Source organism: Harmonia axyridis, chromosome 5 (genome assembly GCF_914767665.1).
Source record: "Harmonia axyridis chromosome 5, icHarAxyr1.1, whole genome shotgun sequence".
Lineage (NCBI taxonomy): Eukaryota > Metazoa > Arthropoda > Insecta > Coleoptera > Coccinellidae > Harmonia > Harmonia axyridis.
The window spans coordinates 21527453-21550156 of NC_059505.1; the positions used below are offsets into that span (position 1 = coordinate 21527453).

Below are 22704 nucleotides of genomic sequence, written 5' to 3' on the forward strand. Positions count from 1 at the left end.
TTTAGAGTCTCATGGGCAATTGTTTACTTTACAATATTCTGAAAATGAAATGAATGATAGGTCGTAAACATTGTCTCTTCAAGATTGTGCAGAAATGCAACATTCACAACTCGTCGGTCCGATTCGTATGGTAATCATCAATGCCATTTGGAAGGACTGAATATTTACTTTGATGAATTTCTGCATTTTGGCGTGTTTCTATCTCTTAGATGAACTGATGAAATATTATTACGTAAACAGAAACATTCGAGTGGTTCCATAGATCGATAATAGCTGTTTCACTCATAATGATTGCATAGCCGAATAAATCAAAAACAGAACTATGCAGAATATTGGTATCTTTAATTCCTTTCAATCTGATCTTTAATTTCTCAGTGTCGATTCATATTTTTCCTTTATCAGATATAATTATTTATTTATTTAGTGATGATTTGATATTACTTTCAATTTGTCATCTTCCTTGTAATTGAAAGCTTACTACTTCTTGAAAAAAAAACAATATTTGTACTACTATTTAAGGTTTAATAAGGATTGTTTTCTTTTAGCTCTTTCTTTAGTTGGTGGGCAAACATATTTCGCGAAGGGTTACACTGATGCAAGTCAACTTATTCACGCTGGCCTTCTAGGTAATCTTTTGCATCTACCTATGCTATTCTTTGATGTGACACCAACTGGTAGAATTCTTGCGAGATTTTCTGCTGATATAGATACAGTCGATTTGAGGCTTCCTAGAAATGTGGATATGATAATTCGAGATATCTTCAAGGTATAATTTTTTGGATACATTTTTTGCAGGTGTTTGGGGTTAAATGTTGCTTATTCTTACGATTGTTTTGTACTTGTGTGAAAAAATATTAATTGAATGCACTATTGGTATTCTAATCTCGTCCTTGTAATTGATTAAATATAGCTAATCACAACTTGGAGACCGGCGAAACATCCAATAAGAAACAAAAACCCTCATTGAAATTACCAACGTTTCGAATATATGTACTTCATCAGGGCTCTTCATTAGGTTTTATAGATTTTCACACCAAATTTCATCTTAGTCTCACTCAGATGAAATTTGGTAAAAAAATCTATTAAACCTAATAAAGAGCCCTGATGAGGAATCAATGATTATTCGAAACGCTGGTAATTTCAATGAGGGTTTTTGTTCCCTTTTTGATGTTTTGCCGGTTCTCAAGTTGTGATTACCTATTGTTGAATGCACTATGATAAAATGCACTCTTCGAAGAAATCTTGGTGAGAATTTTTCATTTCTTATTATCTACCATCAGAGAAAACATTTTCTTCACTTTGTTTAATATAAATTAATTTCATTTCCCGAAGAAGAAAATAGAAAAATATTCCAATAATTTGTGCAAGAAGTTGTTTTGGATTAATGAACCTCAAAGGTATAAACAGACCCAACGCAAATTTCAGGAGCGGGAACGAAACTTTTGCGGGATGGAAATCAACGGTGGAATATGAAGAAGTGCATACCATTACGAATAGGACGCATGCGAATTGCGGAATGTCTGCGAATTAATTTCGGTTCGCAGCGTGCAGTGTTTTTCCGCAGTCCGCACAGTAGTTTTGTCTTATTATTATCTCGTTGGTGTGCATACCATGCAGTCTGTCCGCTGCCGCATCGAACGCATCGCTCCCGTTCCCGCTCCAGAAGTCTGGGTTGGTCTGTTCATACCTTAACTTGCACAATTTTTCTAGCAAAACTCACAATATTTTAAATGTCAATTTTTTATATTTTCCGTTTTTGTTTATTTTATTTACTTCTCAGGTTTTAACTCTACTTATCACATTATTTCTCCTTTACATGCGTGCCTACCAATTTCATTCTACATGACGATACGACTATAACTTCTGTGAATCTCTAGCTAAGCTTTTCCCGTCGGAGACAACCGTCTTTTTCCCTAGGGACACCTGATATACACTGGCCTTCAATTGGTGGTCACCGGTGTAATTTTTCTTCTGGTTCTTACCTTAATTTAATGCGTTATGGTAATTTATATCAATTAGTTATGATGGTTTCCAACCTCCGATAGGAGTTGGAACTAGAAGAAGAAGAAGAAGTTATGAGCTCACCAAATATCGAAATCGGCAAAACCCGTCTCTCGGACGGTCATTATCAATTATAACGACCTAGTACAACACTTGAACATATACCGCCATTTGGAAAATATGACTATATTAATGTCTCATCTATAATAATAATCTCATAAATCATCTATAATAATATTATCAGCTAGAGACTACCAGGCTCCTAGGGATTACTTGTCAGATGTTACGTTTAAGCATAATCTTGTATCCGATTGGAAATTATAGAGTCGTCAACCGAAAAGAGAGGATAGAGAAAATTTTGTTTTGATTGAAGAGGAAGTCCTTCAATATAAATTATGTCAGCTTATTCTGTAAACGTTTACACAAACCAGTCACTACACCGATACGGGGAGACAGAGTTTTTGCTGAGGTTTTTATCTGTTCTCTTGTATCATACGTTGAAATGTATGATGCCCCGTTACATTTCCTCTGCTAATACTGAGATTCATCGACACATATGCTTGATTGTTTGAAATTAATATTTTGTATTGCTCTTTCTCAAAAGAATATATATATATATATATATATATATATATATATATATATATATATATACAGGGTGGCCATTTGAAAACGAAACAGACGAGATTACAGACGAAATAAAGTTTTTCGATAGAAATGCTCGGACAGGTCGATTTCTGTTTCGAGGGGGACAACTTAAGATGTAGGTTACGGACGCATAGCGCTTCAACCCTTGCTGCTACAACCCCCACCCCCAATTTTTGAATAGGGAAGATGGGGTGAGTGATACCTCAATTTAAAGGTATTTTTATACTGATTTCAGCACAGTATTTGTTTTTTCATTTTATGCATTAGTTCTCGAAATATTCATGCGTTAGTTAATTTTATCACTTAAATTAATTTTTTGCGAATAATTGACATTTCGTGCTTCCGAAACACCAAAATTTCCGTACTTGTATTTGAAATTGCAAAACATCTACCACTGGGCAAATGAAGTCATACCGTACGTGTTAATGCTACTAGGATGAAACATTTATGTTGAAAGTTTCGGTAATATAATTTTTTACTTCTTCTACTGGAGTTTTCGGTTTCAAACCAGTAAGGAAGAGACAGCTTAGTTGTTTGGCAGCCATTAATTTAGTTGTTTCTATTTCTCCTTTGACAGGTTGTGGTCTTTGTTTTGTAGAATATTGCCTTCTGTTTCTGTAGACTACGGTTTTCCAGTTAGGATCTTCATTCAATTTGAGGTTTTTCATTTGTTTATTCATTATAACAGCCTCACTTGTATCATTGTCATTAATTTTTGGAATGTTATCGTTACTTTCATTTTCACTAATATTTCTAAATATTTGTTCTTGGACAGTTTTGTTTTGTTGATTTTCATCTTCTTGTGTATTATTATCAACTATTAGCATGTTTGACAAACTGATTGACTTATTCTGTTTGTTGGAATTATTTGATCTACCAGATGTCGTGATTCCGCTATTCCTAGCTTTGTTACTGTTTTTCTTGTCTATTTCTTCCAAGTTTATTCGTGGTAGTTCCCTTGTATTCCATTTTTGTTGATTTACAGAATTCTCCATGGGTTTTTGAAGATTTCTATACATATTGTGCTTCGAAATGTTTTCTTCCACCTGTATGCAGTGGTTGATACTGGATGCAACAGATAGTGCTCGATGTCTATATTTCTGTTGATTTTCCATTTCATTAATTTTTTCGACTAACAAAAAATTGTTTTGACTCATAATAGCATTTTTCTCTTGCATTTCATGCACCAATTGTTTAAGATAAGTAATCTCCATCTCCAACTTTGAAATTTTATATTTGCTCACCCAATCTGTAGCACTTTTCTCTTCGTCTTTATCATCAGAACTGGTCTGGTTTTGCTGACAACACAAAATCACTGAGTCATTTATGTAAACAACATTTTTCATTCGTTTAACACACCCTTCGTGGTAGAATGTGTCACAAATCTTACACACCATCGCCTTGCAAGTCTTTGAACAACATTTGAAAATTCTTGCACTTGAAAATTCACTACAATTCGATTTTTCATCGTCATCGCGTTCTCTCTTGTCTACTTCATTCGACGCCATTTTGAATCATATATATATATATATATATAATAGATAAGAATGTTAGGATGTTTCGATCTAGGAAATTCAGTGATACACTTTTATATCATCCAAGCTTTCGGTAAGACTTCTTACATCCTAACATTCTTATCTATTAGATATATTGCGATCAATAATTTTCTTACGAATTATATATATATATATATATATATATATATATATATATATATATATATATATATATATATAGCTAACGGTCTCGTCTACAAAAAAAAAACCTCCAACATCTACTTGAGTTGAAGTTGCCGCAAAACACCACTATGTGGATGCAGAAGGCGGTGATACTGGGCATCGTGAACATAATAAGAAAAATGTTATATCCTCACTAAAACAGCATTACCGGATCACCCTTGACGCCACGTCCGGGTGACCGAAAAAAACCCATGAGTTTGTGTGAAAGGAAATTATTTTGATCAATTGGCTGAATCAGAGGAGTGTCGTTTGGGGGCATTAACATAACGAAAATTGTACCTTTGTTAGCTCTCAATTCTTGGGTATTGTAAAAAATTCTCTTCTAGTCCTTGGCCTTTTAAGAATGATCCAACCTAAAATTGAAAAAAGACCCTAAACTCATGCATACAATTGGACAAAATGTTATGAAGTATGTACAACAAACTGTTGAAAGAACCAGTTTTTAAATATTTCACCAGTCATCCAGGCATTTTTTGTGTGCCTGTAGAATAGGGGATTAACAAAATTTTTGAAACAACTGGGATTTTTAGCTTTTCCTATTACCAATGGAGTAAATTTATGCGTACCTAATGCATTTGTACATCCTAAAATGGTAATTTTTTGCTTGGCAGTCTTCATACCTGGAGCGGTTTCTCAGACATGGAAACATAAGTTTTTTCAGGTAGCAGTTGCCAGTAGATGCCAGTTTTGTCAGCATTACACAGCTGATTTTCATTCAAATCAAATTCCTGAATTATCTGCATCAACCTTTGTTTGATTGGATCGACAAGCTCGGGCTGAGACGATAACTTTCCGCTGTTATTTTCAAGAAACGAATTCCATATCGAGTTTTGAAACGTTGCAACCAGCCATCACTTGCATTGAAATTTCTAATGTTCATAGCACTTTTAAGATTCAATGCTTTTTGATTAATTATTTCTCCGGATACTTTCCCTTTGTGCTAGAACCATTTATACAGTTTTCGCTCCATTTTTGGATATTCCGCACTTTTTAACGTACATTGTTTTGTCGGTTTTAATGTATTTGTAACTCCATCTAACAGGTTTTTTTATTTTTCGTGGCACAAATTGTCGATTTTGCTACACCATATTTCTTTGACAGAAACGTAACACTCGTACCGTTATTACAATCTTCAATTACTCTGGCCTTGTCATACAATAACAAACATTCACTTTTTATTTTAGGCATGTTGTATATCACACTAGTACATCAGAACTTCTCCTATTAATCACTGAATATAACTTATGCAAGCGAAATTTAGAAGATTTTTCTTGCGAAAATGTACATAAGATGTCAAAAAGTATATATATATATATATATATATATATATATATATATATATATATATATATATATATATATATATATATATATACCATTACATGGATGCAAAAAGCCGTTTTGCTTGGCACTGTGAATATCATCAGACAGGTCATCTATCCACACTGAGGAGCAGATCTTCTCTTGGTAGAAATACCCGGGAAGCCCTGTAAGAAGTACCACTAAAGTGTGGAATTAAAAAAAAAAAAAAAAAAAAAAAAAAAAAAAAAATATATATATATATATATATATATATATATATATATATATATATATATATATAGTTCCAGATATTCAATAGCTCATAAAATATTGATGCGAAGTGTGCCATCAGATTCTGTAGATTCTGAAGAGAATTTCACGTTCCGAAAATTGGATGTACAAGGTGTTTTACAAGATGTGCAATAAAGAATATAATATTCTCAGTCCGGACCTGCGCTATCGACAAGTCATCAGGTGCAAATATTAGACATTGGCCTATACTCATTCCCTCAAATTTTCATGAAGATCCATGCAGGCGTTCAAAAGTTATGCCGATTGAAGGTTTTCGATGAAATATATAAAACAGCCTGTATCTCTTAAACGAATATAGCTAGGACATATTTCGCGCACTGATTCAGACTCACCAAAATGTCCCGCATCTTCCCTGAAAGCCTGCCCAATCATTCGTGAAACATCCTTTATAGTTACTTGGAAAGTGACATGTCTGCCGTTGATCCGAACATTGAATAGGATAATTCCACAAGTAGTCCAAGCACGAGTCATTTTACGTCATGAGTGATGAACATTATTTTTTTCTACATATGAATATATACATATTTACATTCAGGGTGTCCCGGGAGTAACTGTATGTACATATTCTTATCAGAGGAAGAGTAGGACTAGGACATTACGAATTGACTATAAAAAATTAATTTCTACCTTTCCGCAGAAAGGTACAGGGTGAGTTTTCATCTTTATGGAAAAAATGAAACCATCATCAGAACTAAACTTATCGGCGGAATTTATTGTAACTTAGGATGTTATTGCTATAAGCCGAGGTCGAGTCAGAGAGAATTATTTCCATATTTCAGTTCGGACTCATCATTCCTCATTTAAAGTGTTCAGATTAAAAATATCGTTTTGAATTTCGAATTTGAAATATTTGTTTAGATTTCCAAAGAGAGCATAGCTTCAGCTTCAGTAGGAGGTGGAACTCGAAGTTGTCACATCGAACATTCTTATTATGAATTTTTGAAATTGGACAATTTTCGAAAAATGTGATTTGTTCACATGAACAGGACTGAAATATCTCGTGATTGAACATAAATTCTTTCTGAAAAATCATCTAGAATCAGGAGCATCAATAAACTCATTCAATAATGAATCAACAACATAATAAAAAATATCTAAATGCAGTTATAGTTCCTTTTATTGGAATTCAGTAAAAGTTATTTGAAAAGTTGTTCGAAGTGCTTATACCCATTTCTCTTGTTGAATTTTCAGATTGGATATAGCCTTCCGAAACATATCGCCATTTTTTCTTAATATATCCTAAAATTTCATTATTTTATTCATCAACTAGTCTATTCACTGAATGTGTTCAGCATTAGCCATATCCTTCAATTTTCCATATAAAAAATAATCAAGTGGGTTTAGATCTGAAGATTGAGAAGGTCATGAGATGGGTACTCCTCGACCTATCCGTCTATTTGGGTAAGTATTGTGAAAGTAATTTTTCGCTTCTAAACCAAAATGAGTTCCAGCTCCATCATGTCGAATAATTCATAATTTATTCCTGTAATAATGCCTTCCGGGTAAAATATTTTGTGAGAAGTCAAGATGAACCAAACTTGCCAAGTGACCGTCAGAAATCAGATTAAACACATCATCTTTGGTGAAATGAGCCTCGTCTATTTGCCGTACACATTACAAATATACATACATAATATCAGTTTTTTTCTATTTGTTCAATTGGTCATTTTGATAATTCAAAAATTTTAGAACAATATGAAACACAACCAATAAGTAATAACTATCTCTAATTTCAGTTGTCAGCCTCTCTTCAGCATAAAAAATGACCACAAAATATGTTTCGAGGAATTCATATTTTGTGTCCGAGACTATTTTATTTTTCTGCTTTGTATTGTTGTTTCAGTAATAAATTATTTTATATATAAGCAAATTCCAATCATCATGTTCACATGTTCACTCTGTTTTCAAGAAGATTTTCATTCTTTATATTTGTTCACGACGAGATATCTCAATCCTGAATAAATTAAATTTTTCGAACTTTGTGCAATTTCGAAAAAAGAATCTCAGATGTGACAACTTTGAGTGATATCCCGTATTGAAGCTGAATTCAAGTTCTTTTTTGAAATGTAAACAATGATTTTAAATTCGAAATACAAAGTGATATTTTTAATCTGAATACTTTAAATGAGGAATAATTAGACCGGTCCTCGAATATTGCAATGATTCATATCTCTCTGACTCCACCTTGGCGTCAATAACATCCCAAGTTTCAATACATTCCCCCGATGATTCTAATGATGGTTTCATTTTTTCCATGAATATGAGAACTCACCCTGTAGCTTTCTGAGGAAAGGCAAAATCAATTTTTTGTAGTCAATCCATACTCACCCAGTCCTAATCCACCTCTGATGAGAGAATGTACAGTTATTCCCGGGACACCCTGAATATTTCATAAAATCTTGCGAAAGTTCTGCCTGTTTCCCAATATGCTTATCTCATCTTCGAGTGACATAAGAATATTGGGTTATGCATGCAACTTTTCTATGAAGATTCATTAAGTTAATCAATAGTTCTATAATCATTTTCTTCAGTTACATACAGATATTATTTTTCCTTGAACCAGTTTTTCATTAGTGAATCAACTAACGAATTTACTGAATAATATTAGTTATCTTTGTGGCAAAATTACTGCTTATGTAAATGATGCTTTCAATCAAATATAACTGCTTTAAATGTAATTTTGTAGATAGTGAAATTTTAGAGTCACAATTTAAACTGAAAGATACTCGCCAAAAATGAAGGAAATTTAGAGTATAATGATTTTTGTTGCACAGGTTTGAATAATACACATAAAATTGTACTGTTTCAGGTTCTAGGAACATTGTTCGTTATCAGTTACTCATCACATGCATTTGTAATAGTAATTTTGATTGTTGGTGTTATTTACTACGTTTTTCAACGCTATTACGTAGAGACGTCCAGGCAGTTAAAACGTTTGGAATCGGTATCAAGATCTCCTATATATTCCCATTTCGGAGAAACCATCACTGGAGCATCCGTTATAAGAGCTTACTGTCAAGAGGATAGATTCATATTAGAATCTGACAATAAAGTGAATACAAATCAGATGTGTTGCTACCCCAGTGTTATAGCCAATAGATGGTTAGCTGTACGACTGGAAATGGTGGGCAATGTTATCATACTTTTCGCTGCTCTATTTGCTGTTTGGGGAAGAGATAACATAGATGCCGGTCTTGTTGGTCTTTCAGTCAGTTATGCACTACAGGTAATATATGCAATATTCATTTATTTATTCCTAACCTCAAATACAATACCTACGCAATACAGGTAACAAGACCTATTGAACAATTTACAAGATAATAAATTCTATAATTCCAAAATAACTAAAGGTGCAACTAAAGTATCACATATATTTAACATATTATTATAAATAAATGAAAAGGTTATCGGGAATGTGGACTTTATTTGCTGCCAATTACAAAAAAAAATCGCCAACGTTTCGAGGACTTTTCTCCTCTTTTTCAAGGCTGTGAACAAAAAACTAAGTTCAAGGTAAACAGTATACAAGGAAATGTTACCCTTTTTACCAATATTTTGTACTTTTAAATACAGTCTAGAATTAAAATCTTTGAGAACATCTATCTGAAAAATTCTTCAAAATGCAGATGCAGGCCGGAACCATAAAACTAACCTAACAAATTCACAAATTACTGGTGCAGTGGTCTAGACCACTGAATTTTGTCTAACAAACTAACATTTTACAACATAGAAGAAGAAAACATGGGGCAAATTTCTGTCAAACTAACGAGCGTTCATTAAAACACAACAAGCTAAGCGCTACTTGTAAACACAGAAAATCCACTCTAATATCTCCGCAGCACTCTTGACCACGAATTTTAATGAACGCCTGTTACTATATTAAAGACTTATGAAATCTGACCATGAACTATGGAACTTATGATCTAACAGCTAAAAGTAAGTCATATCATATCTAATAAAAAATCGTAAACTAAGCTAAGGTCCTTGACACCATCTCTGAAGTTTACTGAGTTGTTTAATTTTATATGCAACATTTCACTGATATTACGTTTCTGTGTAAACTTTTCTTTGTCCAGAATCGTGGTATTGCTAAAGTCGAAGTGATGTTTTTCTTTAACTTTACACTTCGACTTCAGCAATACCACAATTCTAGACAAAGATAAGTTTACACAGAAACGTAATATCAGTGAAATGTTGCATATAAAATTAAACAACTCGGTTAACTTCAGAGATGATGTTAAGAATCTTAGCTTAGTTTACGATTTTTTATTAGATATGACATGACTTAGTTTTAGCTGTAAGATCATAAGATCCATAATTTCATGGTCAGATTTCATAAGTCTTTAATATAGTAGTTTGACAATAAGTTGCCCCATGTTTTTTTCTTCTATGTTGTTCAATGTTAGTTTGTTTGACAAAATTCAGTGGTCTAGACCACTGCACCAGTAATTTGTGAATTAGTTAGGTTAGTTTTTTGGTTCCTACCTGCATGAGCATTTTGAAGAGTTTTTCATATAGATATTCTCAAAGTTTTTAGTTCTAGACTGTATTTAAAAGTACAAAATATTGGTAATGAGGGTAACATTTTAAAGTCCTCGGAACGTTGGCGATTTTTTTTTGTAATTGGCAGCAAATAGAGTCCACGTTCCCGATAACTTTTTTATTTATCACTTACATGGATGAAAATCTCGAACCAAAATTATTATATATGTTTTAACTTAATATTACAATTATTTTTGTCTTTTTTTTTGTGTTTTTATTTCTGGTGGAGTTTGATTATAGGTTTCAATAGCCCAATGAATGGAAGAGTCTTCTGTTTTATTTGTGAATTTTCGTTTATTCCTCACGTCATCTCTTTTTCGTTTGTTATGATTATGTATTTAATGCACCAAGGTAAACTCATAATTTGGCATGATATTGTTTGCCATGCCATGTATCAACTCCACCTGTTCAAGTTTTTTTTTGCGTATGTTCAAAAGTTAAGTGTCAACATATTATAGATATTTGAATAATATTTCTATAGCTCTATTTTGAAATACTTCATCTCAACGTGTCAGACGTATTAAACCAGCAGCTGATGAGATACCTTAGTCTAGAAGCAATTAAACCATGGTAACCATTTCTTATGTTGTGTATTGATTAATTATATATCATCTTCTAAAAAAACCCACCTAAGGAATTGACTTGCTAATGATATGCTCTGTGTTTGTCCCTGTTCAGTTTTTCATCAATAGCCCAGGCGCATATTGAGATGAAGCCCCGATGCCAGACATTGCTAAATACTGCATTTCAGTAATAAATACCTCGGATTCCCATTCGCATATTGGGACATCGGTGGGACCGGTTTCTGTATTCTTTGTATTGGAGCTCGGGGGTTGAGTTGAACACTCATTTCTGTTAAGAGGGAATGGTACCACGTGCGTTTGAGCGCATCTGTCAAAGTTTACCTATTCAACTCCCTCCAGCCCCTCTGAGAAGCCTTCACTTTTAAGGATGAGTGGAGCAATCTCAAACGTTCTTATGATTTTCCGTCCTTTTCTACCACATCTAAGAATTCAGATACGTTTGACGGCATTCAATTCTTACACGCCAGCCAATGAAATCGCAGTGAACTGTACGAACGGTTGTTCGAACATTTGGCAATGCAGCAACTTCGAGCTCGAAAGACAGGTACAGAGATGGTATTAGGTATCTTTCTAGGACGGATTGACCAGATGTTTTGAAAGGAATAACTCGCTTTTTATGATGGGCAATAAAACCGATTTTAGAGAGGGTTGTGAGAAATATCAATTAGGATCGACTATTATCTACTATCGACTATTGTTCAGATTCCTTCATTCTTACGAAAATTAATTTGATTCAAAAACGTATTTAGTGGAATAATAAAAAAAATCAAAACAAATGCACCGAAACTTTTCACATAAGCGGGTCACATTCATTGAGCAAAATATTGATTTTGCTCATTATGGTTAGCCAAATCAAAATGAACCATAAATATGATGGTCATCCAAATATGATATCGGATGAATGATGGAACATTGGAATATTGGTCATAAATGACCAATATTCATTTCAAGTCAGTTGTTATATCGTATTGATCAACATGCTGAATATTACGATTCATTTATATTGAAGGCAAAAAAAAAGTACTAAAATTTTCAAAAATTCTTATTTTCACAAACTGCCTTCGTACAAAAAACAGTTGTTATATCGCATTGATTCTCCATGTTCAGGATTACGATCCATGAATTTTGAAGGCATAAAAAGTACTGGAATTTGAAAAAAAAAGCCTATTTTCAAAAATTGACCACGTACAAAAATCAGTTGTTATATAGCAATATCGCATTTATTCTAATATTCAGGACGCTCAGGATTACGATTCATTTTTTGAAGGCAAAAAAAAGAATGGAATTATAAAAAATTCTCATTCTCAGAAATTGACTACATACAAAAATCAGTTGTTATATCAAAATATCGCATTAATTCTCAATGCTCAGGATTACGATCCAACAATTTTGAAGAGAAAAAAAGGACTCTAATCTCATTTTCAGAAATTGACTATGCAGAATCAAGAAATTTCTAAACAATAATAACATCTTAGTACTGACCTTCAATATTCCCCTATAATTACCAACGAGTTCAACTGAAATATTAATTCTTGTTGTGCATAAAAATAATCACATTTCCATACACTGAAAGATAAATTGGGATTGACTGAATATCTACGGAACAAATTTACATGATTAAAAAAACTAATAGTTGTCATAATTATTAGAATGACCACGTACTAATGAGATTATTCTCGGAAAATGTGAAAACTATAAACATGAAATTTGGTAAAAAATCAGTTCTTATATCACTTATTGATCTTTCATACTCAGGATCACGATCCATTAATTTGGAAGGCAAAAAAAGGACTAAAATCTTTTTTGAAAATTCTCATTTTCAGAAATTGACTTCGTACAAAAATCAGTTGTTATATCGCAATATCGCATTGATTCTCCCTGCTCAGAATTACGATCCATTTATTTTGAAGGCAATAAAAGGTTCTCAAATTTCAAAAAATTCTCATGTTCAGAAATTGACTCACATCGTAACATCGTAGTACTGAACTTCAATATTACCATATAATTATCTACCATTTCAACTGAAATGTTATTTCATGTTGTGCATGAACATATAATCTCTTTCCCATACATTGAAAGATGAATTGGTATTGAATGAATATTTACAAAACAGATTATGCATGATTAAAAAACTAATAGTATCATCATAAGAATGTCCATGAACTAATAAGATTCTTCTTGTTTTCCTGTAGAAATCAAATTTGATATTTTTACATGATACTCCCAAAAAGCAAGTAATAGGATCAGAATAAATAAATCCTTGAATCTCTTGTTACCCATATCGAAAAGAATTGACAGCTAACTAAACTGAATAAAGGTATGAACAGACCGACGCGTGACTGCGGGAGCGGGAAAGAAACTTTTGTGGGATGGAAATCAACGGCTTTGAGCAGTAAAACTTCTTCCTCCGAAAAACTGTCATTTTCATACATAATTTTAGATTCATACTAATAATCGTGTCTCATTATTTTCGCGTATGTGTGCATGCTATGCAATCTGCCCGCTGAACCCATCGCTCCCGCTCCCGAAGTCCCGCGTCGATCTGTTCATACCTTCAACCGTTCGAAAAGAAACGAACAAGCTGGAAATCTTTCTATTCACCTAATACTGTTTACGACTCTAACTGAGAACTGATTCATAACGCAGCAACGTTGCCGGAATTATCAAATTGTAGGTAGTATTGAAGAATCTGGTGATTCGTTGCGAATTTATACAGTAGGGGCAGCACTATACGACGGTCGATTATTCTTTTTTATTACGAAGTGATTTCAGCTCTTTTGAAATGTTTTTCTGTAGTTTTTTTTTTACGAATAATTTTAAAATAAATCAGTGATAAGCCCTTTCATCCATATCATCAATTCCTTTGCGGAAAACGAAAAGTTACCAACTTTTTTTTTTGTTTTTTCATTCGCAAATTAAAAATAGCCCGTCCCTGCCTTTCAGATCATTGTTTGAAGAAATTATCAGAAAACCCCATACAAATCGGTGATCTGCAAGAATAGTTATATTCCTTTAAGTTTTGAACTGGGCAGTCAAGTGGTAGCATTCCCTCTTAATGACCTGAAGTAGGTCTCACATCTGGGTGGGAATTTTGTGTGCACCTAGATAAAAGAAAGGTTTTGATTCAATTAGTTTAAAATGTTGAAATACATCGATTTCTGCACTGAATCTGGTTCAAATGCTGAACTGGAAACTATATTTGAATATTTTGAGTATGATTTCATTTAGAAAGTACATGTTAAGGCTTACAGATGTTTTCTCGAACAATGGTACCACCTCTAGAGAGTGCTTCCAATAATTCAAGTATTTATCAGTCATTTCAAATTAAAGTATTCATCAGTTAATAATTCACTATTCATTCAACAAGTATTCATTCACTTGGTATTCACGTATTCATTTTGGTAAATCAATCACACAGCCGTTCAGTACAGGTGTAAAATAATTCAATAAATTCCGAGAGAGGTTGAGGATTTTCAATTTGAATTATTATAATTTATAGGTGTAATCATGGAAGGCCAGATTATTTTATGAATTTTAAGATTTTCAATATTTCGAAAATCTGAAATTCGTATGGGACTATCTACAAACCAAATAGAATAACAGATTTCATTGAAATCGGCTGAGAAATTTACTCTAGGTATAACATAAATTCATAAAATCTTGAATTATTGAATTTGGGTTCACAATCATGTTTGAACATTTGAAACACTGTGATGATAGTTTTCAAGTTTCCTGAGATGCAAGATATTGCTACATTATAGGGCATTCCAAATCACGTGACCCAATATGGCGTCTGTGGGCAAATAGCTTTTTGAAGTGTCATAAGAAAGTATTTGGTTCGTTGTGAATGAATCATTCAAACGTTAAATGTTAATTAATTGCTAATTTTGTTGTTGTCTTTTCATTATCTTTCACCCTGTATTAATGAAAATACAAAAATATTCTAATAACCAAGTCTCACCTAATATCATATATGAGGCAAATTATAAATAATAACATGAAATTTGTATCTGGATTAATGAAATATTCAGCTCTTACTTGTTTACTCGAAACTCAATAAAATAATTATTAGAATCTCTTTACTAAGCAAAAAGCATTATTTTTCTATTAGCCCCAGAGAGATGGTCAGATAAAAATTATTTTCTGATACCCTGATAAATACCTTGATGAAAATACCATTTCAATCTGATAACCTTTAATTTTTATGTTATTTAAAATTTCAAAATGGTTGTCATGATTAGAAGTGCATTACTATCTGCTTTCGTGAAAAATATTAAATCGGATTCATACTTCGATTTATCTTCTGAACTTGCGTTCGCTGCCGTAGGCGTTGGAGACCCAATTTTACCTTCTATGACGTCAATCGCGCCTGGAATTTTTCGTAGTAGAAAGCACAACTTATATTTCCAAGTCGTCCAGTTAGACTTTCCTTCAGTAGACCAATTTTGATCCTTGTTGTTTCCATAACTCTATTCTTACAAAACGCAAATTCGAATACTGATCAGTTCAGTTGACAACTCAAAATTTCTATTTTCACTAGTCCTGCGGCACTGGGTCCATAACCCAGTTGTTGAAGTTTGGACTTGAAGGAAATATTTCTATAACTGTGAAACAGGAATATCTTTCAGAAATGAAAATAACTTATGAAAATACGTTCATCAAACGCAACTCTTTAATGACAACTTGTCTATCTGACATCACATAAATACTAAATATATTTCATATACCAAACAAATTAGGGAAAATGTGAAATAGAATCATTGATTACAACATTAACACTAATGATAAACATTATACTAATGATTAATGATTAACTCTGGCGAAAGCCTTAGGGAAATCTATATAAGCACATTAAATATTACCGCTACCCTCCATTGCCGTTGCGGTAATATTGATGACCTGAAATTATACAGGCCTATTTCCACATGTGAAGATGCTTCATCAGATAATTAAATTTGTCGGTATTCCTTCCTGTTGTTGCTGACTGGATTAGATCTCATTCGGTTTTTTTAATTTCTACACATGTAATTTTTTTTGATCAAGCTAGAAATGCCGCCCTAGGCGACCGCCTATCCTGCCTACCCCTAGCGACTGTCTGTGTTTGATTACCCACAGCTTTCGAGCAGATTTGGTCTTTGTACTGTTCTGGTGAAAATTCGAAACATACTTATGATCTATCAGGAGACACCGCGTACTAATTAACGGAGGAAAATTTACCTGCACAGTGTGACAGCACAATTCAATAGCTTATAATAATTTAGCTTCTTTGTTAGTGTGGCCAAAGTATCTTATTTTGTTGTGATTATTTTCTTCTTCTTATATTATGTGTTCCTTATCGATCTCTTACTTCAGTATAGGCGTATTGGTGATGTAGACTGCCAGCTATCTCGAATCGATCTCAAATCCTTCATTTCTGTTGTTCTTAAAAGCCTTGTTTCTGCTGTTTCGGCTCTCGTTTCGATGTCATATGTCATAATCGACTTCACACATGACTTATATATGCTCTCCTTTCCGCCCAGACTCAGATCTTTATTTCTCTAGATAATATCCCATAGGCATCCCGATATATATGCTGCTTTGTTAGATTGTTTTCGTACCGTTGCTTTTAGGTCTCCGCAACTAAATATTTCTACTGCAAGATACTCGAACTTTGAAACTTGTTCGATTATTTAATTGTTTATTACAATTTTACATCTTTTGGGTTTCCTTGCTACAACTAACACTTTGGTTTTAGACGTTGATATCTTCATGTTGTACTTTTTTGCTGCTAATTTAAAAGCATGTGCCATGCGCTGTAGGTCGTCTTCGTTGTCCGAGATCAATATGGCGTCATCTGCATAACACATCATTTTTATGTCTTTAGTTGAAAACCTATATTCCTGTCTTGCATTTTTCACTGCACAATTTCATCCATTATTATGCTGAATAATAGAGAGCTTAAACTGTCTCCTTGACGTATTCCGAATCTTACGTTTATTTCTGATGTCGGTTCATTGTCATTTTTATTTTCGTTTTGTTGTTTGTATTAATGTCTTTGATGATCTGCAGTATACTGGTGGGTAGTTATTTCTTTTTCAGTAGTTTTAACACATCTTTCAATCTGGCACAATCGAAGGCCTTAGCTAGGTCTACGAAGCACATGTAAACAGGTTTGTAGAATTCAATGGATTTTTCTATGATTTGCCTTACCACGAAGATTGTATCTATTGTTGACCTGTTTTTTTAAAGCCTTGTTGCTCTTCACTAATAGCATATTCTTTACTTATCTTATGAGCAAAAAATTTTTTTACCAATTTGAGTATTGTATTCAGCAAGTTGATGGTACGGTAGTTACTAGGATCCTTCTTGTTTCCCTTCTTATATATTGGTATTGTAATACTTGATTTCCATTATTTTGGTACATTTTTTGTATCCAAAATCTTCTTAAGAAAAAACGAATATTTTCTAGTATCGGTTCTCCTCCATACTTAAGCAGTTCGTTCGGTATATTATCGGGTCCTGGGGCTTTTCTATTTTTTAAATTTCTTATATGATACTTCAGTTCGTCTTTTATAATTTCTAGGCTTCCCCATGGGTTTCCTGGTTTATGGTGGGTTAGTCTCATAGTTCCTTGACATAAGCTGTCCATTTATCTCCTTCTATTTCATTCGGGATCTTATATTAATTGATAGGTTGTTTTCTACCTTTAATCATTTTCCAAATCTCACGTTCTGCTCATGTCCATATCTTGGTAAACCGCGTCTAGTATTCTCTCTTCAGTAGAGCAAAAGTAATTGCTATTTTGAAATCAGGTAAAAATTCTTCCGATCCAAGTAGTTTTCGTCCGATAAGTCTTCTGAGTGTTCCTTTTAAAATCTTGGAAAGTTTGATTCTATTCAGGATTGAACCTTATGTTGAGGATGCTCTTCAAAATTGTCAGTACTGCTGGAAATTGCATGGTGTTTTGTTACTGTAGTATTGTAGGAATGATTTTCTCTTTTCATAAAAAAAAAATTTGAACGTCCTAGATCGATGAAAAGAATTGGCCAAAGATGCTGCGCCTACATAGCCCCAAGGCTACTTTCTTTGCTACCTGAAGAAGTAATCAATTCAGGTAATAAGATAACTTTTAAAAGGGAATTAAAAAAATGGATACGGAATTTTGATAGAACAAGATTACTTAAGATAATGAACCAAAAATAAATTGTGAATTACCCGATATATATAAAAAAAATTAAGAAACTGGATTTGACACTTACCTGATTTTGACATTTATAGCTTTATAAAATGGATATAGATAAAAAATTTAGAAACTGGATTCGACACTTACCTGATTTTGACATTTATAGTTTTATAAAATGGATTGGACATTACAACATGATCGACATATAGATTGAAGATAACCACTGTATCTACTCGCAAATATCTAGGGGCGAGCACACGTTTCCTTGGGAGTTGTACATAAACCAGAAAATTAATTATTTTGCGGCTAACTTAAAGAATGTATTGTTATGTTGATTGCTGTGCACAGTTAATATTTTAAACTTAACTCTTCAGTATTATATAGTTTATTTATGTATTTATGTTCTGGATAAACTCTTATAATTAATAAGCTAAGTCCCTGATTTCGTTGATAAACCATGGTTTTGATACTTTTGTTGAATTTAAGCTGACCTTCCTAACTCCGATGCTCTCTCGTGCAGCTTGCAAAATGTTTAGTTCTATTTGCGCCCATATTTCGTCTATCATTTTTCTCTTGATTCACTGAGTTTATTGTGAATAATTCTTTCAACCGTTTCTGATACAACCATTTTGTAGTTTCATCCTCGAAAGATTCAATGTTTAATTTTTCAAAAATCTTTGGTGGTTCCTTCTTGTTCGATAGTATCTTGATAAAATATTTGGCTAGTACTAATTTGTGTTCTGAGCCAAAATTGGGTGATGTTAAGGATCTAATGTCGAGAATTTGTTTAGGTGCGGTTTCCCTATTCTCGAATTTAAATCTCCAAGAATTACAACTTTTTCGTTTCCCTGTAGCTTGTTCACTACCTTTTGAAGGGTGGTAGGGTGGTGTGTAAGTCTTCAGTTTCACATTCCGGTTTGCTTATATCAAGGGCATAAACTGAGATAACATGAAATTCTCTGCTCCCGAGATTCGTTGTACTCGGGTTTCTATGGTTGATATATTCGATATCTTCTATGTTATCCTCAAATCTCTCATGCAATAAAAGACCCACTTCTACGCTTACATAATCACCTTTTTTTTCCACTAGAAATGAGCAATAAGTTTTCTGGTACTTAGATGTTCCTAAGTTCCTTTCCCATTTTTCCTGGTCTCCGAAAGAGCATAGATGTCAATCTTGTAAGTGTTCATTTCTATCTTTTTGATGTTCCAGCATGCTAGTCTTAATTCGGTTTCCTTTCTCATGGTCCTGATTCTTCCTAGGGTCGTTTTGTAATATTTCCGTCCAATCCAATATAGTTTTTTACCGGGGTAGATTGCTAGTCTCACTGCCGAACCCGGGCTTGGGACTGGATATGCTGCAACTGAGCTACTCAGTACACCCAACCGCAGCACAGGGAGAGTTTGTGATTATTTTGATTTGTTTTACTAACTTCAGTTTCAAATAGTATGTACCGTATGTATCATCACAATAATAAGAATAATAGCTTGTTTCAAGTTTCAACGACTCAATTTTGTCTAACACAAGCGGTAGCTCACATATCAAAGTGACGTACTTTACTTTCTTAGATGTCTATTGTTTGATTTCGGGTAGAACAGTTTCCAAAATTTGAAACTTATATATGAATTGCGGATATAAAGTTCAAAATAAATAAATACAGGATAAAAAAAAAATTGTATACAGAATGTTTTGTTATATCCGTACCTTTTTCATATCCAACTTCTCTGTTTCTCGTAATATTCAACTGATCTTGGAAAAAAAAGAATAATATTATTTTTATCTTCTCATCCTACAGATTACGCAAACTTTGAATTGGTTAGTGCGGATGACTTCTGACGTGGAGAATAATATTGTAGCTGTTGAACGTATTAAAGAATATGCGGAGTCACCACAAGAAGCTCCATGGGAAATCAAAAACAAGACACCCGCAAACACTTGGCCAGAAGTTGGAAATGTTATATTCAAGAATTTAAGTGTACGATACCGACCTGGATTAGATTTAGTGTTGAAAAAAGTTTCTTTCAACATAAATGGTGGAGAAAAAGTTGGTATTGTAGGAAGAACAGGTGCTGGAAAATCCAGTTTAACATTATCTCTTTTCAGGTAAGTGTATAGATATAGAAAGTTAATTCATTATTTATAACTAACGAATTTATTTCTCCAGAATAATAGAAGCAGCCGAAGGAATTATCGAAATAGATGGTATTGATATTTCTCAATTAGGTCTACATGATCTGCGTTCACGATTAACAATAATCCCTCAGGATGCAGTACTATTTTCTGGTTCTCTTCGAATGAACTTAGATCCTTTCAATTCTCACTCAGATGAAGAAGTATGGATATCTTTGGAACAGGCACATTTGAAAAACTTCGTTAAAGGTTAGTTTTGTATACAAGGTATCTGCAATAAAAAGTTACAAGCTTCAGGGAGAAATTATAAAAAGAATTTACAACGAGAAAGTTTTTGAAACCTTTGTCAAAATGTTTATTCTTCAATTTAATTATTTTACTTTTTTCCTTGAAATAAAAAATTTGAATGCTCTCACTGTGTACAAGGTGTGTTAGGGACAGGTGGAATCGCACCCTATCCTTACACAGGGGATATTATTTTCTCTTCGATTTAGTGGACTGGAATTGACCGTCGGTTGCTGGGGTTTTGATTTAATCAACTCTGAATTACTTCCTTAACTGATTATTTTTCCAGCAAAAATCGGAGACTGTACAATAGGTTGTACAGACAAATAGGTAAAATTAAGAGCTCACAATTGCTCTTTAATTTCAACTGAGTATTTCTTGACTCAAAACACTCAAATGCACAATTTGGATCTACTTGGAATAACAAACGCTGAGTATATTTTAGGCGTCGTTGAATAACTAGAAAGCTAATTGCCTCTGGTAAAGAATTATATAATGTAGGTACTTAGGAATAGAAGGCTCTTACCGTTTGGAAAGACTGCGGACAATTAATGCTCTAACTGGCCGTGTTCGGGTCAGAAGTGGAGTCCTTAATCTCGGAGTACCTGTATAGGCAGGCGCATTATGGGTAGGGGATACAAAGGAAAGTTCGAACACGTAATTAGGAGAGAAAGTCAGTTTCTGGATTCTAAGAAGTCTAAACGATTATTTCAAAGGGAACAATACAAAATCGAAAATACCTGTAATTTGTTGAAACCTATGATTCCAACAGAATGATTGTTTATATTTTACTCAATAGCTATCTCAGTTTATATTGGTCCAACAAAAACGTTTAAATGGACAAATAAGAAGTATTTTTATGGGGATTCAGAATTCAGTACTAGGAAATGTTAAAAAAAAAAACGCATTTTAAACCTAAAAATTGTATGTGAACTGGTATTTTTTTTTATGGAACACCCTGTATCTTATTTTCCTAATCGGTAGAGCTTTTTCTCCTGATTTCAAATACATAAACTTTATTGAGACTATATTTGTCTGTTTTCGAGAAATGTAGATTTTTTTCATTTAAATCTAATGGTGGGTTTATGCACCGTTCCTAAGAACTAAAAATTGAACGCTAACAAATCATGTTTATGCATTTTTCCTAAGAACTTAAACTACGACTAGAAGTAGAAGTAGTAGAAGAGGTAATTGTACAACGCCACATGACAATGATGCGATTTTTTTATATCGAAGTAGCCGTGGATAATGACTGTTGTTTGTTTTATTTATCAAATTAAATTCAGATTAAGTGTTCAAAATGGCTCTTATTTACTTCTACGCAGAATCGACATCTTTTTATTAAGTTTTCGAGGGTTCTCCTGAATATTTCTGGTTTGTTGTTGAGATTAACTATTTCTTCGTTTATTTCGATTTGAATATCTGCAATATTTATTTTTTATTTATTTAATAATTACACCATTCTACAGCATAGCCCAATAACAGAATGGGAGAACAAATATACAAAAAATGAAACTTAAAAGTTATAAACTGAAAACAAAAAACATAATAAAACCCAAAACAAATCAAATGGAGCCAGGCTTGTGCGAAAAAAAAACTCATTGAGAAAAAAGCTCACGCCTAGTTAGGCGTGAGCGTGTGGATAGTTATCCACAGTAAAGCCGTTATCCCAGAACAGCCCTCCTATAATCAGATTGATTACAATGAAAAATATCAACAATATGATAGATGGTCATGTAGTCATGACATATACATGCCCGGCGTTAGGAGTTAAACAGTGAAACGACTGTTTCAGGCGTCTCTATTCGAAGTGCGGCAATTTTGCCCAGTTTGGGGCCGCCTTTTTATATTAAAAAAAATCTTGATTCTTAAAAACAATATGAGGTTGGTCCGCTCCGCTACGTTTATCAACATTCCCTGCAATAAATATCTCCAAACCGTCTTCACTAAGCCGCCTGTGCAATAAATAACACATGGCAACACAACCAATAAAATCAG

The 22704-nt window shown here is 33.3% G+C and overlaps 1 protein-coding gene across 6 annotated transcripts in view; it reads left to right on the top strand.

The window, feature by feature from the left end:
- Positions 1 to 22704, top strand: part of LOC123680373 (multidrug resistance-associated protein 1) — a 140672-nt gene that overhangs the window by 105337 nt on the left and 12631 nt on the right. For 5 of the 6 annotated variants that reach the window (XM_045618251.1, XM_045618248.1, XM_045618252.1 and 2 more), the window contains exons 13-15: positions 8812 to 9228; positions 20087 to 20394; positions 20456 to 20670. In XM_045618251.1, the coding sequence (XP_045474207.1) occupies positions 8812 to 9228; positions 20087 to 20394; positions 20456 to 20670 (940 nt within the window). Of the gene's footprint in view, positions 1 to 545; positions 767 to 8811; positions 9229 to 20086; positions 20395 to 20455; positions 20671 to 22704 lie in introns of all 6 variants that reach the window. The other variant, XM_045618250.1, reaches the window with a different exon arrangement.